This window comes from Quercus lobata, chromosome 7 (assembly GCF_001633185.2).
Source record: "Quercus lobata isolate SW786 chromosome 7, ValleyOak3.0 Primary Assembly, whole genome shotgun sequence".
NCBI lineage: Eukaryota > Viridiplantae > Streptophyta > Magnoliopsida > Fagales > Fagaceae > Quercus > Quercus lobata.
The window spans coordinates 21,321,523-21,342,287 of NC_044910.1; the positions used below are offsets into that span (position 1 = coordinate 21,321,523).

The following is a 20,765-nucleotide window of genomic DNA, read 5'->3' on the forward strand; positions in this document are numbered from 1 at the left end:
ATGATGGATCAACGACTGTGATTGAAGAAGGTGGTGGCAGGGCCAGGAAGTTGGCAACGTCGCAGAACTGGCGGCCGAGGGTTTAGCTGAGGGCGGAGAGGTCGTCTTTAACGCCATGAGGAGTCATGGATGGGCTGTGATCATCGTGATCTTGCTCTAACGAATCTGGATTGTGGGATTGGAACGATTTGAATAGCCGAGACATTACTGTAAATTTGAGTTAATGAAATTGAGAAACAAGAACATAATCGAAGAATGAGGACTATGCACTTGAATTTGAAGCTCTCTGTTTTTGTTTTTGTTTTTTGTTTTTTAAAGTGCTCCTTCTAGTCTTATCTAAACAACTGTTAAAGTGAGAAGTCGAGAGTAGTGCTTTTTTTTTTTCTTTTTTTTTTAATATTAAAGAGAATAGGTTTTTGTTTGGTTACCGAGAAAATCATAGGATGGTTAATTTTCATTTGTTTAGTCCAGATTTTTTATTATTAAAAACTATGTTTTATTCTTCTTCTTTATTTATTATTTTTTTTTTTTAATTACAGAAATGGGTAAGTTGAATTTGGGTATATTGTTTTTGGGTTAAATGAGTTTTTAGTTAAAACTCAATAACCATTAGATTTAATTGGGATGATATCTATTTAATCCAATTAATAATTTGGGAAGTTTAAGTGCAATTATAGTGGGTTGGTTTAGGAAGGCAAAGGGATTTAGGCTTACTTTGCCACCCAATTGTACTATTTCTTTATAACATTACCGAAATGCTCATGAAGGATCAATCGGAGATCTCATTGCAGATTCTCCTCACCCTCTGCAATGGATGTTGACCCATTCAGAGTCTCAACTGACTCATCGGCGCTGATGAACTCAGTAGCAGCACCATCAGAACCATGAAACACTTTAGGCTACAGTGGAGGACGACCCATTCAGAGCCTCATCGGACTCATTGGAGCCGTTGACCTCAGTAGCGGCACCATCAGAGCCGAGAATCACTTGGGCTGGCAACGCCGTACATGTCGGATCACTTTGAGTCTGAGGAGGCTTGGGATCCACTGCATCTGAACTCGAAATCACTGCGGTGACCATCGCGGTGCTCATCGAGGCATCACGGCACAAACATCGACTTCTCTGGGTGAGACTAATGGAGTGTGGGAATGTACCGTTTGGTCTCGCGAGGTGTAAAGGATGAGGAGACACCTTGATCAGTTTTGGGCCGCCACACAAAGATGGGCTTATGATTATAGTGATCGGCTTCTGATGGGTTATAAAGAATGGCCTTGGTGTGGATTTAATAACAACAGCCTTGGTTTTTATATTATTTGGGCTTACTTTAGAAAGGCCCACATTCCAACCTTAAAGATATATCCAAAGTGTGACTAGCTTCAGCCTTCAGTGCCGTTAGAAGCAACGCCTTTTATCACAGACGAAATATCTGCCGCGGTCCTATTTCTTTCTTTTTTTAATACCTTTATTTGCACAAGCTTCATACAACTTCAACTAGAAACAAAGGTACTCTCTCCTCTCTTCGCTCCCTACTTTTCTCTTCTCTCACACCATCTACTTCAAATCAACCTAAAATTGCTTACACTTATTCTTCATTTCCCTAATTATATTATTTATTCATGACATTTCGTTTCTTGTGGTTCTGTAAATTGATGATAATGGATCAGCTTAACTTATGGTTGTGTTTCTTATGATTTGAAATTTGATTTATAATCTTAATCTTAACCTTAATTTTGGGTAGTTAGATCATAAGGGTGACCTTGGCCTTGTGGGAATGTAAGCATATGTATAGCTTTTAGTTACTTGTAAATGCAGACCCTGCCCTCCTTACTTCAAATTTTAGTTGCAAAGTAAGGGACTGTAATGCCTGCCTGGGAAAGTAGACTCGAGTTTTCGTGTTCAACTGAGTAGGAAGGAGATTAATTAATTGGATACGGGTATGATTTAAGAGTTGAAAAAAGTGACCAAAATGTGCCACATCTTACCCCTAGGGATAATATATGGCACATTTGGCTTCTTGAAGTGGAGGTCAATAGTTTGAATCTTCCCTTCACCTTTTCTTTCAAGCCAACCTTTTTTAGGTTTTACCCAATGTACAAAACCTCACTTTTGCTGTAGGGTCTGGGATTAGTGATTGGTAGATAGCCATAACGCCCCACCCCTATTTTTTTTTTTGGAGAGGTTCATTCTTAGACTCGAATCTGCGACTTGTTGCTTTTTGGGGGGTGGGGACCCAACCCAAATAAATTATGCTTTTGATTTCTTTTTGGTTGTGCTCTTGGGGAGAGGTATTTGATGAAGAATATTAATTGGGTTGCTTTATTTCATTCCCTTTTCATAAAATATGGATGGTTCTCTTAATATTTTCTTCTTTAATTTTAAGTAGGGTTTGAGGTTTGTTTTTTAGTTTATTTCCCAACATTTTCTCAGCTACCTAAAAGTACAGCATTTGAATTTTGAGGAAATAATAAGTCAAATATAAGTTAAGGGCTTTCAAGAATCCTGCATGCATTCTCTAACATAAATTTTTGGAATTTGTTTGCCTTAGAATAGGCACATTGACTTTGACTTCATATTGTAGGAAATATAATATGCCAATAAGAGTTTGAGTTTCAAAGTTGCAGACTGATTTACAAATTAAATATTTGTTATAGTTTTTCATCTTGTGTTGGATGTTAATCTTTTGTTTGTGATCAAATTACTATTTTTAAGAAATGAAAAGGAAAAAGAAAAGACAACTAAGTGATTTTGCATTCATTGCAAGTTGTACAATTGTTTCATGATTGGCAACTAAATCAACTACTATGTCATGTAATTGAAAGAATTTACTATCAATATAGGAATCTGTTATTTTAAAATTGTAAGTCTGATCTGATTTCAAAATACAAACCAATATTACATGTTGCTTTTGTCTCAGGTGCCTAGGCACATGATTACACTTGCATATCTTTTCTAATATTTACGTCTTTTAAGGTTTTGGGTTAGATGGCATCACATGAGGAAGATTGCTCTCCCGATACTCTTGCATTTATGGAACTTGCGATACAGCAGGTAATGCATAGGCCTTCTCATTTATGCTAGGACTTATTGCCACTTATAACTTACACTCCGTTTGTTTCAACGAAAATGTTTTCTAAAAAATGACTCTTTTTCTAGAAAACATGATCTGGAAAACTGACTCACTTTTGTGTGTTTGGTTGCATCCCTAAAAAGGAGTTGGAAAATGTTTTTTGATGTTTGGTACATGCAAAAGATTAGTAATATTTCTTGTAATTCAATATAAGTATATGAAGCAAAACTCTTAGGATTGAGAATAAAAACAATTTTTTGATTTGGCTACGATAGGGTCCGTTCAATAAAGGATCATGCATGACATATATATTTTGTAAATCAACTACAAAGTCAACCAAAAATAGTTCATAAAAAAATAAAAATAAAATAATAATAAAAAAATAAAAAAAACCAAAAAAGAGATTGACCCTACAGAATTTGCATTGAGAAGTGCATTGGGAATTCATTAGAAGCTTAGTGAGTTAAGCTCAAGAAACACTGCTAAAGGAGCAGACCTGAAGTCCCCAAGTGAAATAAATAAATAAAAAAACATTAAAAAGCCTATATAACAAAATGGGAATCTACCAAAAATGATTATCACTAAAGCTCAAATACCAGAAATGCACAATAGCCATTGCAAATTCCCAATATGAAAATACAAACTTTACCCAAAAATAAAGACCCACGCAAGCATTGAAGCCTTGAAGGTGTGCATACTATTGGCGTTGGTGGAGTCTTTTCTGTGGCTTGTTTTCCCCAAAAAAATTGCGGAAAACAAGGGGAGCAAAAATAAGAGTGTTTTCTGTTGACTAAGAGGTTAGTTTTCTGTTGACCCATGTTTTCCAATCTACCAAACATAGGAAAATGTGGAAAAAGTACAAAACATTTTCCACCCAAACAAATGCAGCTGTTAATTGAATATAATGAGAAGACAGGCATATTACTTTCCCAACAAAACAGGTTGTTAGCTAGTCATCAAATAAAAATCATTGTTATATATGCATGTATGTGTATTCTTAGCCAAGCCAAAAAATAAGCATTAAATTATTTTCTTTTGAAGTCGTTAAAATTAGAGATTTTCTTTTTCCAACACAAAGTGGCTATGTCAAGTTCTTTTCAAAGAGTAGGGGAAAAAAGCAAAGGATTATAGGGTCATTACCTAGGGCTGAATCTGCTGATCCCACCTAAGTTGGGAAGTGGCTATGGAGATTTGAGCTTGAAAGGGATGCCCTTTGGAGGCAAGTGATAGAGGTGAAATATGGATGTGTATGGGGTGGCTGGTGTTCCGGTCCAATTTCTGGTGTCTAGTCCATATGGTGTTGGTTTCTGGAAAAATATTAGTTGGGGATGGCCTTCTATTTCTAGTTATATTTTGTATGATGTTGGTGATGGGTCGAGGGTGAAGTTTTGGCAAGATCATTGATGAGGGGAGATACCTCTTGTTTTTAGATATCCTGAATTGTTTAGATTTTGTCGAGATAAGGGGACAAGTGTGGTTGAGCTTATGAAGTTCACTAATGGGATCCTTTTTTGGGGTGTAAGTTTTTTTTAGGGGTTTTCTTGTTTGGGAATTAGAGGTTGTCTCGAGCTTCATGGATATCAAACATGGCTCTTCAGTAAGGGGGTTTGGGGAGGATATAATGAGCTGGAAACCAGGTAAAAATAAGAGGTTCATGGTTAATGCTTATTATAGTCTTCTAGTGGGCTCTAATTTTTTTGTTTCCCTTGGAAAAGTATTTGGAAGTAGAAGATCCCTTTTTGAGTGGCTTTCTTTGTCTGGATTGCTGCCTTGGGGAAATGGTTGATAATTGACAATTTACGAAAAATGAAGGTTTGGATATTGGATTGGTGTTATATGTGCAAGTGTAATGGTGAATCGATTGACCATCTTTTCCTTCATTGTCTAATTGCTATGGTTTTGGATTTATTTGGAGTAAGTTGGAGTTAGTTGGGGAGCTCCTTGCTTGCTGGCAAGGCCGGTTTGGTCATCATTGAAATGGTCATATATGGATAACTGTTCCCCATTGTTTAATGTGGTGTCTTTAGAGGGAAAGAAATAGTATGTGTTTTGAAGATACTGAGAGATCCATACCAGACCTCAAGTTATTTTTATTTAGAACTTTTTTGGATTGGTTATCTGCCTTACGAAACCAATCATTCTCTTCTATATTTGATTTTCTTGATTCTTAATTTTTGTATTTGACCCCTATACACTAACTGTGTACTAGGGTGACCCTTTTTTTCATAAGATTAAATTCTGTAAGGATGTGGTGTAAAACCCATGTTTTACCCCTTCAATCTCAACATGCCACATCATCTTATCACATATTTAAGAATAAGCACAACCACACCTAACCAAATTGGGAGTTTATTAAGATGTTATTAGGTTTTGGTAGGATATATTGAATTTTATGTAAAATGCTGATGTGACAATCTCTTCTTGAATGGTGTAAAATATGGGTTTTACACTCTATCCTTATTAAATTCGGACTTCTTCTTCTTCTTCTTCTTCTTCCTTTTCTTTTTTTATTTTTTTTTAATTATCAATTCTAGCTTCCAATTAAAAATCAATTAAACAATGCATCATATATATTTTATTCGTGTTCATGTCTCTTAGAGAGACATTTGACAAAGAGATACGAAAGAGCGAGGGCTTTTGATATCTTGGATCAATAATTCATAAGGATTGAGAGATTAAAAAAAATATGAATCATAGGATAAGAGCAGATGGATGAAATGGAGAAACACATCAAAAGTATTGTGAGGTTGTAGAATACCTATTAAGTTAAAGGGAAAATTTCATGAGACTACTATACGACCAACTATGCTCTATGGTACCAAATGTTGGGCTAATAAGAAGTAACATATTCATAAAATGAGTGTAGTTGAAATGAGAATGTTAAGATGAATAAGTGAAAATATATGGAAAGATAGGATCCAAAATGAGGGTATCCACTTGAGCATAGGGTATCCACTTGAGGGTATCCAAAATGAGGGTATCGACTATTATAATGATGTCAATATGCCCCTTCCATTCTGGTCTGTCACATTTTTGCCATTAACCTACCTAAAAACGACGTTGTTTTTTCAATTTTCTGTTAAAAAAATTGTCGCTTTTGTGATGGTCAAATTCTAATGGATATGGATGAAAGGGGCGCATTGACATTATTGGAATACTTGAGGTTATAAATTGCTGGATTTCAAAGTCAAGGGACCGATTTTGAAGCAACCTCAAACTAAAAGGGTGTAAATAGTATTTTCGTGTTTTGTTTTTTATATTTAAGAAGTTTGATGGTTTGTGCAAGTGAATATGGAGTTTTTAGCTAGAAGATCACCTTAAGCCTATAAGAGATAGTGGTAGTAGTAGTAGAAAGAGCCCCTTTGTCTTTCTCTTGTCATTTGATTATTCTCATGTTCTAGAGGATTATTCTCATGTTCTAGAGAAATATTGACACTGAAAGCATGCACCCATGGCATGTTTTTAGACTTGTAAGAATGAGAAACAACTGCCTGTCATCTACAAAATGAGTGTGCTATTACATCTGGAATTGAGCCAAGCTTTGACTGTTCAAATGCAGCTTGATTAGTAATCATTGTGTTCAAACTCATCTGAAGATTGCGTCGAACCTTGTGTTTCTTAGAACACTCTACAAGTGGATTGCAGCAATGGATTGTCTTTCTTTTTCTAATGTGTTGGATTTTAGAGTTGCTAATCTTTTAAATGTTAATATTTTTTCCCTTGTACTAGGGTGGTGCATCCTTTTTGTGCTCTTCCAATATATTTTGTTACTTATTAAAAAGATTTTTTTTATAAAAAACTAAAATATGGTTAATGAAAACGAAATGGATATTTTTATAAGAATTTGATGAAAAGGAGGATTGTGGATTTCTCTTGTTTGGGTGGAGGAATTGGTTCGGGAATCACTCATTGGATGTTTGGGATTTCGTCCCATTATGTTGGATGTGGCTATTGTGGAAGGAGTGAAATAGTCAGATTTTCAAAGATTCTGAAAGATCAAGGGCCCAGTTGGAATTTTTGCTTATTAGAATTCTGATTGATTGGGCTCGTGTGTTGGGTTTTACAAATTGTCACTCCCTTTTAGAATTCGCAGCGTCACTTAAAATAAAATAAGTAGATGTAGAATTGTGAAAATAGTTATTATCAATTACACTTATGTGACGTTTGGTACGGGATAATGTTTTAAGATTCTTAGGAATGTTTAAAGATTCCCATGTTTGGTTGCAAATCACACTAGGGAATCAAATACCAGAGGAATCTGGATTCCCCCCCCTTTAACCCCTTTTCGGTAGGAATGTGGATTCTCTTTAAAATAGGTGGGTGTCCAGATTCCCAAACTTGAAAGAAATTGTATTTTTTTAGAAATTGACAATTTTAATCATTTTTCCTTATCATTTAAGCAACTGAGATAAAATATAAAACAAATCATCAATATCTTTCCCTTTATCTTTATCTCTTCCCGCCGAAACAACATAAACAAGAAAGACAACCCTGTTGATATATTCATCTTTTCTTCTTCTAGACTATAGTTTTAATGAATTTGTCATAATTTATAGTTTATATTTTGTTTTTCATTATTTATTTAGAGGAAGATTATTATTATTTAAAAAAAAAAAAAGACTTATACTGGATTTATAAATCTAAGGATAGAATGGGAAAAATAAATAATTCAGTTTAGATTCCTAAGAATAAACCAAATATTATAATCTCACATTCCTAAGAATCTTATTAGATTCCCAATTAAACCAAACATAGGAATAGTTACATTCCTAAACATCCAGATTGAAAGGCATCACATTCCCAGGAATTTGGATACCAGGAGTAATGTGGATTCCCCCATACCAAACACCACCTTATAAAAAAAAAGTTTTTATCAATTACATATATAATTTTGTTATTAGTTCGATATTGGAGCTGCTTCATTGGTCAATCAAAGCTATCTTATGTTCAGATTTGGCTTGTTTATCAAAAAAGCCTAAAAATGCTGAGAACGGCTAATTAGTTGAATAAATAAGCGAAGTTGAGCTTTTTCCTGAGCCAAGCCCAGCCTGTTCTTGAGCAATTTCATTTGTTGCAGCTTTATGAGCTGTTCTTGATGATTGGATTTGTTGGACTTTATCGCTCACAAGTTTTGTGGTTTTTTTGGAATTCATTAAGTTTGGAGTGCTGGAAAATTACTTATTAGTTGGTGGCTTGCTCTGATCTGCAGATGCCATTCATTGCTTCTGCTTAGCTGAGGGTTGACTATATTATAGCTGGAAGCAACGCAGAGCTTCATGTTGATTTTCTTACTGTGCATGCCTAAGTTTATTCTAGTATTCTCTTTAGTATTTAAACTATTGTTTTGCTTTTTGGAATTTAAATGGTTTCTCTACTTAGTTTCTTGTTCATTCCTTTCATGTGGCAGGCAAAGCTTGCTATGGACAGCCTTGAAGTGCCTGTTGGGTAAGCTGTTTGTTGTGCTGTCTTTTTGTATGACAGTTTTTATTATTGGATCATTAAAGATGAACTTTATTTTTTTATTTTAAAAAGACTACTCTCTAGCCACAGAGTAGACAGGTGGTGTAATACTATAGGCCTATACAATTAACAAAATGAGCACAAATCTAAAACTTCTACAAGTGAGGAAAAGGAAAGATCACTTATCACAGACATTACGTTCCCCATCATCCAATCATACAAAGAACACAAGAAAAAACGTTTCAAGTCCAGTATGGAATGTTCCCCTAAAAAATGTGATGATTCCACTCTCTCCGAATAGTCCACATAGGACACAACTGAATAGCCCTTAATTATCTGCAGCCTGGCCATGCCTGAAACCCCCTTCCAACAGGCCAGCGCCTCCTCCGCTTGTTTAGGCATCACCCAAGAAACACCAAACAAGCATAGTAAAAAAGACCATAAGCTACTTGCATAGGTGCAATGAAAAAGCAAGTGGTCCACAGATTCGTCATTAGTCTTGCACAAACAGCACCAATTGACAACACAAATATTCCTCTTTTTCAAATTATCCAGTGTAAGAGTCTTTCTTTTTTGATAGATAATAGAAAATTATATTAATGAGAAAAGGAACAATGAGTTCACGGTGGTGAACCCACTGCACCTGAACATACTTCTCCAAATACTTCTCCAAGGGAAGGAATGTACACAACCGATTGTGAGGATTTTATAATATGACTTAATAGCAAAAAAGCCACTCTTTTCAGGAACCCAACATATCCTATCCTCCACTTGCTGATCAATGTTGTTGGAGTATAGAAGATAAAAAAAAGGCCTGTAAGCCCCCAACTCCTAATCATGAAGTGACCTTGTAAAGATAACATCCCACACAATATCCCCCATTGTTCCAACAGATAAGATCAACAACATGAGTTTCTTTGCTCTGAGCAGTTTGAAACAACGCTGGAAAAGCCTCTTTAAGAGGAATCTCCCCACACCACACATGATGCCAGACCGGGTACACCAAGCATTCCCCACCTCAAACCGAATGCAATGAGAAAACCTATCTCACCCACTTCGAATGTTTTTCCATAAAGTTTTACAATAAGCATTTTTCAGAAATATGTACCTTTTAATTGCTCTACAAGATATATTTGCTAACATTGTGAATAATACTCTACAAAATTTCATGGCATGCCTGTCACCAATTGTACTCTAAAAATTTATTGCTATGACAGTTTAAAATATTTTCTAAGTGCCACTGTTTTGTGAATTATTTTATTTTGTCAGAAACTATATTTCTTGCTGAATTCAGAGTTTGTATCCCTGCAATGCCCTGCCCCTGATTAATATTTCTCTGAGCTTTTATAGAATGCCACAAAACTAAAGCTTGACTCAAACACAAGTTCAAAAATATGAAGCTTCAACCTTATAGGTTAATTATACAATCATTTTCTCTGAGCATTTATAGAATGCCACAAAACTAAAGCTTGACTTGAACACAAGTTCAAAAATATGAAGCTTCAACCTTATAGGTTAATTATACAATCATTTTAAAAAAAAAATCTGGTACACTGTTTTTTCCCCAGTCATTTTTTAAGAAAAAATTATAAATGATTATGGTGGGGCTGCTTTGGCTGTATCAGTCTCTTACAATAAGAACACTAACTATCACATTTAGTGAGTTGGACTTTGACTTATAGCTTTCAAAATGTTTAGTTTAAGGCTTTAGGTTCCTTTTTAGCTGTTGACAATCTACATGAGTCTATTCTTTATTTTTTGGTAAGTTATACATGCAGCTAGTGGGTTTTGAACCCGCAATTTCACCCTTCATCGTATTATTATGGGAGGAGGAAGTGTATTTTGAGGTAGAGCTCATTGACTTAGGTGAGACTATTTATAGCTGAGCGAAGCATAGGTTTGAGAAATCTTGGGTTAATTTGTGCTGAGATTGGGTTATTTATGTTGATAGAAGCCTCATCATGTGACCTTTTTCTTATGTAAGTCACATTGTGTGAACCAGGAAAAAATTAAATGGAATAACTTTCTCATATTTTGCTCCAAATAGCTACTCAAAGCTTGCTTTTCTTGCCCATAACTATGTTTAAGAGAGAGGCGTGTTCATTTGATCTTCAGGCCATGTACTCCTTCACATATGCAGGGCTTGGTGGTATCTCACTGTTAACTGTGTTGTGAAGATGGACATTACACTATGTTCTTCAAAACAAACATTAGACTATGTTCTTACCTTCTTACATTATAACATAAGCTTTCAAAAAAAAAAAGTTTCATGAAGTGGTACAATGAGTCTTTCTTAATTCTTATGCTGATAATTTATTCCACATTATATCTGGAGTATGATTTTATGGTTACATTATTAATATGATTACCAGCTGTGTGATTGTTGAGGAGGGGAAAGTTATTGCCTCAGGAAGAAATCGAACTACTGAGACACGAAACGTAAGATCCACTTTTCTTTTTCCTTTCATATTTTTCCACTATGTGTTCTCTACTGGTTTCCATCATTTCAGAGCTGCTTTGATCTCCTTTTTTCTGCTTTCGTTTCCTTTTGTGTGTCGTAGAATTTTGATTTGCAAACATTTTTTTTTAACCACTTTATCTTGTAGTTATGAAGCTAATACCGGTTTATTACATCTAGTCTAACAAGAAATCAAATTGCAATCACTACCACATTTCATAGAAATTTCATCTCTTAGAAGGGACAACCCCTAGTTTTTTTTTTTTTTTTTGAAAAGCTACTTCATGCGGAAAGAGCACAAAGCAAACCAAGGAGTACACGGAGAAAAAGAAAAAGAACAAAAAAGAAAAAATTAAATACAAAGGTAAGGAATAAAGGGGGGGAGTCACTAGATGTGAGTCTCCAAGCTGGAGACTATTGAAAAAGAGAACCACTAAAAGAAGTAAGCAACTGATCTCTTGAACTCTCCACGTCCTCAAATGTTGTCTCTTACCTTCCCTCCATATACACCACATTAAGTACAACGGAACCAAATTCAAAATATTTAACGAGTGCCTCCCTAACCAAATTCCAAATATTTCATGTGTCTTACCAAGAACGGTCCCAAATATTCTCTTTGGTTGGGGAAGCACTCGTCAAATATTTCGAATTTGGCTCTGTTGTACTTAATGTGGTGTATATGGAGTGAAGGTAATAGATAGACATTTGAGGACGTGGAGAGTTTGGGAGATCAGTTGCTTGCTTCTTTTAGTAGTTCTCTTTTTGACTGGTCTTGGGCTTGGAGAAACTTGAGGATATTATGTCTCAAGGAAGGAGATAATAGTACTAAATTTTCCACAAGATGGCAATATCCCATAGGTATTATTTGGGTATTTTGGGGGTGGATGGGGTGATATATGAGGAGAAGTCAGTGGTGGCTACCCAATTAGTACAGTTTTACAAAACATTATATCAAGAGACAAAGGAGTTGAGATCTTTTGTGGAGGGTTTGGAGTTTGATCAAATTGGGACGAAAAGGGAATGGCTTGAAAGGAAGTTTGAGAAGGAGGAGGTCCTTCAAGTTATAAGAGATATAGAAGGAGATAGAGCTCTAGGTTCAGATGGCTTCTCTATGGCATTTTTTTCACCATTGTTGGAGAGTTGTGGAAAAAGATGTCTTATCCATCTTTAAGGAGTTTCATCACCACAATAATCTCTTAATACTACTTTCATTGCCTTAATCCCTAAAAAGAATGATGCATTTAATATTAGAGATTTCCGGCTCATCAGTTTGTTGGGGAGTGTATAAAATCTTGGTAAGGTATTGGTGAACCGTTTGAGAGGGGTTTTAGATTAGCTAATATCAGATAAAATGGCTTTGTGGGTGGAAGAAAAATTCTTGATTCAGTCTTTATTGTCAATGAATGTGTGGACAGTTGAGTCAAGAGTAAGATTCCAAGGGTTATATGTAAGCTAGATATTGAGAATGCTTACGATCATGTAAATTGGGAGGCACTCCCCCTAGTTTTGTTGAAGAGAATGGGCTTTGGGGAGAAGTGGTGTAAATGGATTCATACTTGTATATCCATGTTTCAATTCTTTGTTTTGGTAAATGAGTCTCCAGCTAATTTATTGGAAGTTCGAGAGGACTGAGACAAGGGAATCCGCTATCTCCTATGTTGTTTTTATTTATGATGGAGGTTTTTAGTAGGATGTTGAAGAGAGTGGAGGGGGCAGGTTTAATTCGAGGTTTCAAGGCTGATAGTAGGCGGGATGATGGGGTATGTGTTCCACATTTCTTGTTTTGCAGATGATACGATTCTTTTTTGTGATGCTGATGTGGAGCAGATCCTTCATATACGGATTCTGCTACTTTGTTTTCAAGTTGTGACAGGCTTGAAGGTTAATGTGTGTAAGAATGAAATGGTTCTAATATGGTTCCAATAAGGGAGGTTGATAATGTGCATGCTTTGCCAGAGATTTTGGGTTGTAGGGTCAGGGCTTTACCTATGTCTTATCTTGGCATGCCTTTGGGGGCTTCTCTTGATTCCCCTTCTATTTGGAATCCTACTAAGAGCAAAATTGGTGGGGTGGAAGAAGCTCTATTTGTCAAACAGTGGTAGATTGATGTTTCTTAAGGGTACATTATCGAGTCTCCCTACCTATTATTTGTCGCCTTTCACCATTCCTACTCATGTGGCTAATAAGATTGAGAAGTTGGGATTTTCTTTGGGGAGGTATGGGGGGCGAGTCCAAGTCACATTTAGTAGTATGGGACAAAGTGCATGTGCCTTCGGTCAATGGTGGCTTGGGAATAAGGAAACTCACTACCTTTAATAATGCCTTATTAGGGAAATGGCTATGGTGTTTTGGGGTTGAGAAGAAAAGACTTTGGAGGAGGGTGGTAGCTACTAAGTTTGGGGAAAAGCAGGGGGATGGACTTATAAGTTGGGTAGGGGTGTGCATGGTTGGGTTTATGAAGAGCCATCCGAATGGGTTGGGAAACATTTAGCCAACATATTTGGTTTGAGATTGGGGTGAGAAATAGAGTAAAATTCTGGCAAGATTGTTGGTGCGAGGATCAACCTCTTCAATTGACTTACCTGGTTTTGTATGAGATTTCCATTAATAGAGAGGCCTTAGTTGAGTTCTCCTTAGCAAGGCAGGGTGTGGGGGAGAGTAGGAGTTGGGATGTATGTTTCACTCAGGATTTGAATGATTGGGGGTTGGATTTAGTCGTGGATTTCCTTTATACTTTGGAATCCAATACCCCTTCAACTGAAAATGGGGATCGCATTTGATGAAAGTTGAAGAATGGGGAATTTGATATCCAATCGGTTTATAATGAGTTGTGAGGTCCTCTCTTTGGCATCTTTCCTTGGAAAGGCATTTGGAAAGTTAAGGCCCCTTGATGAGTCTCTTTTTTTGTTTAGACCGCAACTTAGGATATGTACTCACGGGTGATAGTTTGAGACTTAGGGGCTTCATTGTTGTTGACTTGTGTGTTATGTGCCGTTGTTGTGGGGAGACCGTGAATCATTTGTGGCTTTATTGTGAGAAGGCTCATCGGTTGTGGTATTTTGCTTTTCGATCTTTTGGGGTTTTGTGGGTTTTACAAATAACATTACCAAATTTTCTTTTCGGTTGGGGAAGCATCTTTCAAATGTTTGGAATTTAGTTCCATTGTGTTTGATGTGGTGTATATGGAGGGAGTGTAATATGAGGGACATTTGAGGATGTAGATAGTTTGGAAGACTAGCTGCTTGCTTCTTTTAGTGGTTCTCTTTTTGACTAGTCTCTTTTTGTTCATTATTTATCTTCTCTCTTGTATTTTAAGTCTTTTTCTTTGCTTTTATCTTTTTGACTTCTTTGTGCCCTTTTGCATAATGAAGCTTTATTTATATAGATTTTTCTTACCTATCAAAAAAAAAAAAAAAAACTGTTCCCAATGGTCAAGCACAAGTCATACAACTTGAAAAAGCTTTTAAGCCTATTGATTTGGGGCTTCCCTGAGTTCTTGAATAATATTATAGTCGTGACTTCTCAATTCAAACATCCTTGAAAAAGTATGACACTTTAACTTATAACATTTGTTTCTTACAGATAAAATAACAGTAATCATATGTAAATGTTAAAGGCCTTCCACTTTTAATGCTATTTTCAGCTGTGACTAATGCTTTTTAACTAATCTTGTGAGATTTTTTATTATAAAATTTTCAGTAAAATTGACTTGCGGTATGTGTACAGGCCACAAGACATGCGGAGATGGAAGCTATTGATATTCTTCTTGAGCACTGGCAGAAAAATGGACTTTCAAAGTTAGAAGTCGCTGAAAAATTTTCAAACTGCTACCTTTACGTTACCTGTGAACCATGCATAATGTGTGCAGCTGCTTTATCAATTCTTGGTATGCTCTTAACTCTATTAAAGGAAATTTATTTTATTTTTTAGGCGATAATCTGATCATTGCATTACCTTGTTCTCTCTTTAGGTATAAAAGAAGTATGTTATGGCTGTGCAAATGATAAATTTGGAGGTTGTGGATCAATATTGTCCTTGCATTTAGGTAGCTCTGAGCCACTTAAAAGGTTTATTTCTGGACCCATCCTCGCAGTTAAGTATTTGTTGATTGGTTCAATTTATTTTCTATTCCTTGGGAAACTTGCTTTTTGTTTCTCATAATAAATTGTTGCAAATATATTTGAGACTATGCCATATATATATTTCTTGATATGATATAAAGTGTAATTTAGGGGCATAGCATTACTGAGAGAAAAGTTAATAAAACAGCCTTAACATTTGGCTGATATTCAAACAAATCCAGAGAAAGACCCTCCAAAAAGGTCGTAAAGCATATGATATAATTCTTATTGTACCAAAAATCTGCTACTTGTTGATATTTTGTTTGCGAAATAGCTACACGGATCATCATCTTCTATGTTACAATAGCAAAATTGGTACATTAAGCAACCTGTGTTGACCAGTCCATGCCTCAACTTTTTAACCAGCAGATAGCTGAAACATTTAGTGATGACTAAGTTTTATCTTTGACATAACCAATAAATGGCACCATTGTACAAAAGTAATGGTACATGAGGTGATGGTCTATTATTAATGTCCTTGATAAAAATGCATCTCTTTGGCCTTACAAAGCTATTGGATATGAGAAGAGAATAAAAATATTACAAAAAGCTAGTCATCAAAAAAAAAAAAAAAAAAACCTATAAAAAGGCTAACCATAATACACTATCGTTAATGTTAAAGAGAAATCCAAATGTATGGCATGGAAAACCTGACCCTGGATTTAACTTGGTAAAACATGGATGGAGAAGGCTCATTGCTATTGTTGCATACTCTTGTTGGTGTGTCAGTGGTGTGGACACCAGAGCAAGGATGCAGGGATTGTTTGCCATAGTTTCCATATTGGGGGTGCCACTTACTGTCCCTTAATTACAGACTTTATTGTTTTAGATAGTTTCTCATTTTACCAGTGGACATTTTCAAATTTTGAATGTTTTCTTTTATTATGATCAAGAGATTTACGATGATGTATCGATGTCTAATTGTAGTCTTTGGAGCCCATTGAAGGGGACTCCACAAATGTTTTGGGCAGTGCATTTTGAATGAGAATATTTTCTAGTTAGAATTGTTCTTGCATGGTGATTCCAAGCACCCTTAAGTGGTGAAGCCTAGGGTTTTATTTTGTTTTCATATTTTCCTGCTTTCCTCAAACATGTTCTGCATCAACTTGGATTAGAGCGCCCAATCCCCCCTCCACCCACTCCAAATCAGACTAAAGAAGAAATCAACCTCAACCACGCTTGAACAAAAACCAAATACATACCTTATGGAATCATGCGAAGCCCCTTTTGACTGATGATGCCCCATTAAAGTTGCAGTCACCAAAGCTGCCGATTGCGGTCAAACTGTTGCTGCCCCCAAACTGACTGAGAATACTGCCACAAAACCCCAAACAGTCCATGAGTCCCACAAACCGCCTCGTGCACGGCTTTGAATCCTAGAGCCCAACCCCTTCAAAACAGCAGCCCAACACAATGAAACCTGAGTCAATGGAGGGGGGATCAGACTCTGATACCATGTTGATGCAGAACATGTTGGAAAGCAAGAGAACCCTAGGCTTCATCACCTAAGGTTGATTGGAATCACCACCAAGTGAGAACAATTCTAACTGGAAAATATTTTTCATTCAAAATGCACTGCCCAAAACATTTGTGGAGTCCCGTTCTAATAGGCTCCAGAGATTACAATCATACATCGATACATCGTAAATATCTCAATCACAATAAAAGTTAATATTCAAAATTTGAAAATGTCAAAAAACAATAAAATAAGACTCAAGTCAACTGTCCCTTGCCTCTTATAAGTCTTTAAAGAGGGCTCCAGTTATGTTCCCTGTCATGAATACTTTCTGCTGACACAAATTGATTTTAGTTATCATTTATCCTTTAATGGTGGACAAAGTTCCATTTCATCTATTTTCCTCTGTTCTTTTGTCAGTAGTATATTCTCTCTTAATAATTTACTAGTTTCTTTCTGTGTCTTTGCCACCTTCTTTGACAATTGTTAAATACAAAATTTTACAGTCTCTGGTTTCATTTGCCTTCTTTAGGGAATACTTCTTATGCTTTCAGAGTGTTGTCACAAAGAAAGAAAACCAAAATTTCTGCTTGACTTGGTAGTACCCAAGAATATTTTACTTTCATATTAGATTGTGAGTCTGGTTCCGAAAGTAGAAATCTAAAAGAAGAGTGTTTACGTAACTTTTCAATTGTTCTTTATTTTTGTATGCACTCTGACTAATTAATGCATTGTTAAGTTCATTCTAATGGACAGTCTGCAACTTTCTCTTTCATGATAGTCATGGTGTTCCTCAAGGAAAGGGATTTAAATGTACTGGAGGAATAATGGCATCAGAAGCAGTCTCTCTTCTACGAACATTCTATGAACAAGGGAACCCTAATGGTATGTAACTTCATCGTAATTAGGCTCTATTTGGCTGCGTTCAAGGAAGCAATTAATCTTTTTTTGAAAGAATTGGAAAACAAGGAGAAAAGAATTCATGAGTCACATTTGGAAATGCATCTCACAATTAACCTTCTGCAAGACTAAAATTTACTCTCAAACATATTGGTGTGCTAACCATGGCATTACTGGTAACACGCTGCACTGCTTATAAAAATCATTCATTCCTAAAATGTAAGCTAACAAACAAACACTAGTCCCCTGCCCCCTCCCCAAAACTAGAGGAAAAAAAAGGGGGGGGTCAGGTCTGCCTACCAAAAGCGGGCGTGTTAAATCAAATTATTAGTTCATTTACAGAAATTAATTTTGATGGCGCAACCATAGCATGATATATATATATATATATATTTTTTTTGGTATTTCTAAAGTGTAGGGCATTTAGTAATTCTACAAGTATTGGGTATGAGCCGTAGGTTTGCTTTTATTAATAAGTCTAATATAGTTTATGGATCTTTATGTACAGGCTTTGGTTTAATTCAATTAGGGTTTTGTTTACTAGTCAAAGTAGAAATCTTAGTTCTACTAGAAGTTATGTAGGGTCTATATAAGTGTCTTATCATACTCAAAAAAGTTATATTTAATTAATAAAAATTATACAGCATTTTGAGTATTGAGGCATGTTGGCCTTAGGCTTCTTTCTTCCTCCCTTTCTCTTCTCTCTTGTTTACTGTTCACAGATAGTTACGTGACTGTTCACTATTCACAAATGCAAAAATTATATTTCAGTTTCTTTTTCTTATCTTTTCAACCATAAAATAAATAGTTTCTGTTTTGAAGCCTAACCCTTTACAAGGGATTCTAAACTGAAAATCCACAAATCTTCTTAAACGGTCCTAAAGCCACCACAACCACCTGTAGACAAATTTTCCCAATTTATCCTACGTCAAATTTTTCTTTACCTATCCAAAAAAAAAAAAAAAAATGTAGGTCCTGTATTCCTAGGATTGGAAGTGTCCTCTTTGTCAAATCAAGGCTCTGATAGCATTTAGAAACCTTCCAATCAAAAAGTTCAATTTTTTAAGAAGTTGACCAACAATGTATACAGCACACAGATTTACGACATATAGAAGTATTTCTTGCTAACGTGGATAATTAACCATAAGCCAACCCTTTTTTGAATGGGTTGAAAGCTTGAACCGTATCTTGTAATCTGGGATAATAACAACTGAGATGTTCAACAAGCCGATATTGCATAATTAACATCAATATTAGATGATAATTGGATGTCTGCTAGTCATTAAGTTTAACCTATTACAATCTCCCACATGTATTAAATGTTTATAATAGATTTATAATATGAAAAGGTGAGTAGGGTTGTGATATTATGGCCTCATGTGATGTCCAATTTGCCTTGTTTGTCAGGCAAATATCATGTCTAATTTGTAATTTTGTATTTGTCGAGATTTTAATGAAATTGCCCTGTTGCGAGAAAATGATACTCATTGACAAATTCTTAGATATTATTTGTCCTTGTTATTTTAAAATCTTAAGAACCTAGCTAAATAGAAAAAGACAAGACAATTTGATACAAATTTGATTAGGCTATAAGGTTTATCCTCTTCTTTCGCGTAAGTCATGATCTTAGAAATGGAAAATACAAAAACAAAGAAAAACGAAAAATTGGTCAGGGGTCCTAGAAAGTATATTCCAAGTTCAAACCTTAAGATGTTCTCATGTCTCAAATTCCAACCTGAATTAATAGGAGAATTGCCTTAACTTTTATTTTCAGTAAACTATGCTGAAATGTAATAGATTTTTTTGAAGTAGCTAACTTTTATTTGGCTTCCATTTGTGCATTTAAGTGTTATGCTGCTTTTCCTTTTTAAAAAAAATTGTTATGCTGCTAATAATGCACCTAGGACGTCAAATTACACCTTTCATTTGTTCAATGTGGCAAACCTTATGTGCTTAAGATTTGATTTGTTAGCATAACAGTTACATGTGTTAGCACCCTAGTATATATAAATAAAATATGCTACTATATATAATTTCATCCTCTTCTTATACTTAAATTATAGTTTGTTTTGTTTCAGCTCCAAAGCCTCACAGACCTTTGGCTCAACAGGCAACACGTTGAATGTGCACACATATAGTTTGATTCTCACTTATATTTGGGTGTTGAGCCAAGTGCAAACCAAAAATTTCCGGTAGAAAATATTTGAGTAGTTCACATACAATTGTGAATCTCTTATTGGCTACATTGCACAAGCTCATCAGAGTATGATTTTTGAAGCCCTGGCTGATACAGTGCGATTCATTGGAGTCTAAAGTTACATTTAATTTTTTTGGCTGAATGATAGGAAGGGGCAACCAAAGTGTTTTCACTAACTTGGTGTGACTATAGTAGCATTCTATTCATTAGATTTAATAGAATCCAAAGCTAAATTCTTACGTAAGTTGGCCCCCCCAAGTTTTTATCAAGGCCAAAACTGATGGCAAGGGAATTTCCTACAGGTTGTTGGGGTGCTAATGTGGCTTAGCACTTAAAAGAAAACATAACATGTATTTTCCTCCATAAATAAAAGTTTATTATTTGAGGTATACTTCGAAAACATTAAGCTAGGAGGTTCCATACATCCCTTTCTCATATATTTTGACTATGGCAATACCAAAACTTGTAATGATTAATTGGGGAAAAGGAATGTTTGTGCATACCAAAAAGCAGCAGAATTTGACAATATTATTACAACATTCGAATTCTTTCAGAAATTTGGAAAAGTAATCTAGATCCCACCCCAATGAGATCATGTCCAATGAGAAGTTGTGATTAAAAGACAGTTTTCTTAGCATAAGAAAAATGAATACCTCTAAGACCTAGTATGTAAACCATGCTTTCATGGCTCAAATAGTTATTTCTTGTGATCGTGCTTGCCACTAGAGTAAGGAACATGAAATCCATGGCTTAAGAACCATGGCAAGGAGAATCTGGAAGAACAGCGGTGAGTTAACCCCCTATTGCATTAGTTATACAAATGGAAGGTTACGCCCCCTTTTGCAACCCACGCCAATGTATCGTGTATGTTACATGAGGAGTTAATACCATTAAAGTCTAGCTTTGTTGATTGGTCATCTTTACTAACGAGGTACCTTTTTTTTTTTTTTTTGATAGAGTTTTAATGTATAACGTCCATTTCTAATAATAGTTTTTTATTATCAGACCAAGACACAAATCAGTTTTTTGTATAAGCGGAGATTGAATCATAAATCTTTTATTCAACCATCAGAGATTTTGCTAGTTGAGCTAATTGAAATCCACCA

The 20,765-nt window shown here is 35.5% G+C and overlaps 1 protein-coding gene across 4 annotated transcripts; it reads left to right on the forward strand.

Annotated features, from left to right (window-relative positions):
- The first annotated feature begins 669 nt into the window (after positions 1-669).
- Positions 670-19,802, forward strand: LOC115953044 (tRNA-specific adenosine deaminase TAD2). Of its 4 annotated transcripts, none has more exons than XR_004083635.1 (8): positions 670-1,503; positions 2,971-3,048; positions 8,475-8,512; positions 10,900-10,966; positions 14,712-14,871; positions 14,956-15,077; positions 17,344-17,447; positions 19,541-19,802. XR_004083635.1 is itself a non-coding variant. In XM_031070477.1 (8 exons), the coding sequence occupies exons 2-8, from the start codon at positions 2,983-2,985 to the stop codon at positions 19,582-19,584; spliced, it is 591 nt and encodes a 196-aa protein (XP_030926337.1). In that variant the 5' UTR covers positions 674-1,503; positions 2,971-2,982; the 3' UTR covers positions 19,585-19,802. The 4 variants fall into 4 exon arrangements, 3 of the variants coding, with proteins under 3 accessions (XP_030926337.1, XP_030926338.1, XP_030926339.1); XM_031070477.1 differs by having other exon boundaries at positions 674-1,503; positions 14,956-15,052; positions 19,526-19,802; XM_031070478.1 differs by having other exon boundaries at positions 682-1,503; positions 14,956-15,052.
- Positions 19,803-20,765: the final 963 nt, after the last annotated feature.